The sequence below is a fragment of the Lactuca serriola genome, chromosome 5 (assembly GCF_051521515.1).
Source record: "Lactuca serriola cultivar US96UC23 chromosome 5, Lser_US96UC23_V15, whole genome shotgun sequence".
Taxonomy (NCBI): Eukaryota; Viridiplantae; Streptophyta; class Magnoliopsida; order Asterales; family Asteraceae; genus Lactuca; species Lactuca serriola.
In genome coordinates this window covers 18,753,335-18,758,436 of record NC_136412.1, presented here as the reverse complement: position 1 = coordinate 18,758,436, position 5,102 = coordinate 18,753,335, and the positions used below count along the sequence as shown (strand labels likewise).

Genomic DNA, 5,102 nt, shown 5'->3' with positions numbered 1-5,102 from the left:
AGGTTGTGAAATTGTTCTGTAGATCAACAACTTCACGATGGAATTAATGTAAATACATTTAGTAATATTAGAGGTATGAAGGGATTTTTCATTGGGTTCTTCAAGATGATCTTTAACTCCAAATTCGATACAATGAGTTGGAAAAGTACTCGCCATGTATCATAATTAATTCAAGCGGTCAAAAATAACTATGAGATGAATATATGATTTGATGTTGATGGTTTCATAGGGTTTTCGAGGTTAGGAGAGTTCATCATGGTAAAGTTAATGATGAGAATGCTTCAAAAAGGGCATTGCAAAGATGGAGGGCGTCGACAACTAAGGTTAAGGAAAGATGATTGAGATCTTAGAGAGGGAATAAAAGAAGGTAACTTTGCTCTCATAGGGTGATACCACGATAATTATGAGTTTTCCGTGAATAATCATCTCTCATTAATAATAATAAATCGAATATTACTTTGTAAAAAATGGCGATACAAACACGGGCTTAATATGGAGCGACCATGAGTTTGGCTTTGGCTTAGAACCATAAGTGTAACTGAGTCGAGCCAGCTCGTGAGATACTCACGACTGACTCGAAAAATACTTGAAATCAACTCGGTTTAAGTCGAGCTCAAACTACTCAAGTATATTATCGAGTCGTGCTCGAGTCTTGAACTACTCGCTCGTGAAGCTTGCGAGCTTAATCGAGCTTGGTCATATTTATACTTTTACCATTTTTTTATTCATATTTTACATAATTGATCGGATTCGAGTTGAACTTACAAGCTTAATCATATTTCCATTTCAATTTAATGTAGTTATATATTTTTAATAAATATTTGAGTCGAGCTCGAGAGTGTCAATTACTTTTTCGAGCTCGAACCCAAGTTTAATATTTAGGCTCGAGTCGAGTTTCGCGTCTGAGTTTTTAGTCGAGTCGAGTTTCGTGCTTGACAACAGTCGATTCAACTCGACTAGATTACACCCTACTTAGAACATATGTCCACAACTCGAGTAAAAACGTAAAGAATTTTAAAAAGAATATGGTTTCAATGACGGTTCCAAAACATATCAAATCAAAAATCATGAAAACTTATCGTCTAAAGCCGATAATTTGATTTTCTACTTTCATCGATTCGCACTAAATTTTTGGAGGCCTAACACTAAAAATGAGTAGACTCCAATCGTAATCGCAAGTGCCGTGTCAACAACATCAACCGTGGCTCGTGGTCCCCTAATTTACACCGCAAATATGACCTTAAAGTTCTTGAGGGGACGGTTTAGACACTCATAATAGACCCATCCTCATCCAATGAACCCCTACATAACAAACTTAACTACACTTTTGCCACTATCATTTTCCAAAAGGAGTAACAGGCAAAACAAAAAGAATGTTATGAATAATCATGACTTAAAATGTTTTAACTTTCTAAACTCTTCAAGGTTTGACAATCTTAAAGTTTTTCTCTTTTTTTCTTATTTGTATTAGTTAATAATTATCTTAAGAGTATTGGAATTTTATAAACATAAATATAGTATATTGAAAACACATCAAAAATAACTATTCTTTACTTATATATGTACTTTATTACTTGATAATTGATAATTGTTCAAAACAAATAAATTGTTTTGCTTAGCTAATTTATAATTATTTAATCGACTGAAATCAAATTTAATAGTGTCTCTTGCTCAATGTTTTAAAAATCGATTTTTTAGTTAAACCGGTTTGATTATCAGTTACATCCACCATAGGTTTATCTCAGATTTAGTAATTTTTATGTATTTTCTATTTTCTTACATACATATATGTAGATAAAATCAATAATTTCCCTACATAAAACAATGACGTGTGTCCAGTTAACCAGACCGATTAAACTTTTGCTTTGGAAATGGACTATCTTTTAAGGGCCTATATGAAATCCAATTATCAATATCTAATAAACTAATTGAAAGGGTTTTTTACTGGTTTTATTACACAGGCTCAACCTGTTTTTCTTTATAAGAAATAATCCTGTTTGATCTAGTCTAAAAATTAACATAAAACTGATTGTTATTGAACCGCTTTGATCCGACCGGGTTTTTAATGCTACTGATTGTATACCATCATTGATAAAGCCCATAACAAACGATGTAAATGAATATATTAAATTGGTAATAAACTATAAATAATATCTAACGATTTCGAGATCTAACGACCAAATGAAAACTTAAAAGCGTGCCAAACTGTCACCTTCGTGTCCAAATGGACGAACTTTGGATTGGATCTTGAAATGATGCTGTCGCATCATTCATAACCACAATCTCTATTCGTACATAATTACATCACGATTCATCAAAGCTTTCATCATTCTTAATACCCACCTTTCTACCTTTTTTTGATTCTTTGTACCAATTCACTATGAACGCTGTCAAGGCCGGAACCAGGCCGCCGTGGGTGGGCTTCGCAGCCGCGGTTTGGATCGGAATTTGCGCCGGCAACTCCTACTGTTTCCCTCTGTACTCTCATTCTCTCAAATCCGTGCTGGGTTTCTCTCAACAACAGCTTACGATACTTGGTGTTGCTAATGATTTTGGCGAGAACACAGGGATTCTTCCTGGCATCGCTTGCAATTATTTCCCTCCATGGGCTGTGCTTCTCGTCGGTGTTTTTTCTTCTTTCTTCGGTTATGGCGTCCTCTGGCTTGCTATCACTCGGACTATAGTCAATTTGCCTTACTGGATTGTAAGTATTTCTTCATAAAGATTCAATTTTTGTTAATTTTTTTGCATACCCATTTCCATGATCGAATTTAGGACTGTTTCTTTCTGAAAAACGGTTAATGGGATTTGTTCACAAGTTAATCTTTCTCTTATTTTAAGCTGATTCAACTAGTGAAACCTCCAAGTTTTGAATTGCTAGAAACGATCCGCAAGAAGCATTTAGTTTTGAGGTTTGATTGCTATTAATTATGCTAAATGACCTTTTATATCTCGCCATTAATTAGCTAGAACTTATGGATCGAAGGTGACGCGATCGACATGATTTGCTCAAACATATCACCATTTTAGCGATCAATCAAACACATAAAGTCATGATCTTGAATAGTCTAACAGTTCAATTAGAGTTCATCAAGATCAAAAAGTTAATCAAATTTAACGACTTTGAAGTGATCTTCACCATTTAAAACCGTACAGATTTCTTTTCACAAGTTGCTTAAATTACGATAATCTGATTTGTTTGCAGTTATGGATAGCACTCGTACTCGCTGCTAACAGCAGCGCATGGTTAGGAACAGCAGTGATCGTTACAAACTTGAGAAATTTCCCTCTGAGTCGGGGAACAGTCGCCGGACTTCTCAAAGGTTACATTGCTTTAAGCGCTGCGGTTTTCACAGAAGTCTGCACCATGTTGCTAAACGGATCAGCTTCAGCAATCGTTCTCGTTTTCACAATTGGGATTCCTGTTATATGTTTATCCTTGATGTATTATGTTCGACCATGTACTCCTGCTTTTGAAGCAGACCCATCGGAAAATGGCCACTTTCTTTTCACCCAAGGCTCAAGTCTCATACTCGCAATCTTTCTTTTAACCACAACGATGCTTAAAGGCACCTTGAACATAAGCAACACCATCTCCTACACATTTATTGCGATTATGGTGGTTTTTTTACTCGCGCCTCTAGCAATTCCGATCAAAATGACTCTGTTTCCTGCTCGCAAGAAGCTAATCCGACCACCTGGATCTTCCGACAGTTTGGTATTAGGAGAGGGTGATTCGAAAACAGACCCATTGTTAACACTTTCATCTTCAGCTGCAAATCTTACGAGCTTCAATGACAGCGATGATGTGTCAGATGTGGATATGCTTCTTGCTGTTGGAGAAGGTGCGGTGAAGATGAAGAAAAGAAGACCTAGACGAGGGGAGGACTTCTCGTTTCGTGAAGCCATGGTGAAGGCTGATTTTTGGCTTCTATGGACTGCTTACTTTCTTGGCGTTGGCTCCGGAGTCACTGTTCTCAACAATTTGGCTCAAATCGGAGCTTCGCTTGGTGTTGATGATACAAATACACTCTTGAGTCTTTTCAGCTTTTGCAATTTTCTTGGTCGGCTTGGTGGAGGTGCTGTTTCAGAATACTTTGTAAGGTAATCCATTCTTTCTTCTTGATACTATGTTTTGTAAATTACATTGTTACAAAATTTGGGTGTTTTGTGTTAGGTTAAATGCGATCCCTCGTACGTTTTGGACGATGGCAACACAAGTGATAATGGTGTTAACCTATCTTCTATATGCATCGGCTCTAAATGGAACATTATACGCTGCAACCGCGTTGCTTGGAACGTGCTATGGTGTTCAAATTGCAATAATGATCTCGACATCTTCTGAGCTTTTTGGATTGAAAAACTTTGGGTTGATATTCAACTTTATGCAGCTAGGGAACCCTCTGGGGGCACTTCTGTTTTCTGGTATGCTTGCTGGTTACATTTATGACACCGAGGAAGCTAGGCAAGGTGGGACTACGTGCATGGGCCCCGCATGTTTTCGGTTCACGTTTCTTGTTCTTGCTTGTGTTTGTGGTTTAGGGACCATCTTGAGTTTGATATTAACTATCAGGATTAGACCCGTTTACCAAATGCTCTATGCTGGTGGTTCGTTTCGTTTGCCACAAAGTTCGAGCCATTAATGGTGATGATGATGATGATGGGGTTTCAACGACTCGATGATTTGTCAACAGTCAACCGAATGCTACTGTGAATTCTGTGTTTGTTGTATCTATGTTTAAGAGATTACACAAGTTGTTCTCTTCGAAAGATTGTGAACACTACATATGTTCAGTCGACGCCTATGATGTAAAAATTGGTCCTTTTTCCATGATTTTTTTTGTATGAAAAACGTTCTTGAATCAATGCATATCATAGTGTTACGAGTGTTTGCTATTTGTTATGTGATAACTTTCTCTATGGTTATTATTGTGAGGTGCATTGAACTTTTGGTGACTTGGGAGTTGGATGTATAGGCTATCACGCATGGCATTATGTTTACATTGTTGTCATGTTGTCATTGAGCTTTATTGATGATTTTTAATAGCATGGTTGTTATTTAAATAATTCTTTCCTAAATAGCGAACTTCTACTTATCTTGT

The 5,102-nt window shown here is 36.8% G+C and overlaps 1 protein-coding gene across 1 annotated transcript; it reads left to right on the top strand.

Moving 5' to 3' along the window:
• Window positions 1–2,175: 2,175 nt before the first annotated feature.
• LOC145052102 (Major facilitator superfamily protein) lies at window positions 2,176–4,836 on the top strand. The gene is made up of 3 exons (XM_078999908.1): window positions 2,176–2,704; window positions 3,206–4,104; window positions 4,178–4,836. Exons 1-3 carry the CDS (start codon window positions 2,381–2,383, stop codon window positions 4,641–4,643), a joined length of 1,689 nt encoding a protein of 562 aa, XP_078856034.1. The 5' UTR covers window positions 2,176–2,380; the 3' UTR covers window positions 4,644–4,836.
• Window positions 4,837–5,102: the final 266 nt, after the last annotated feature.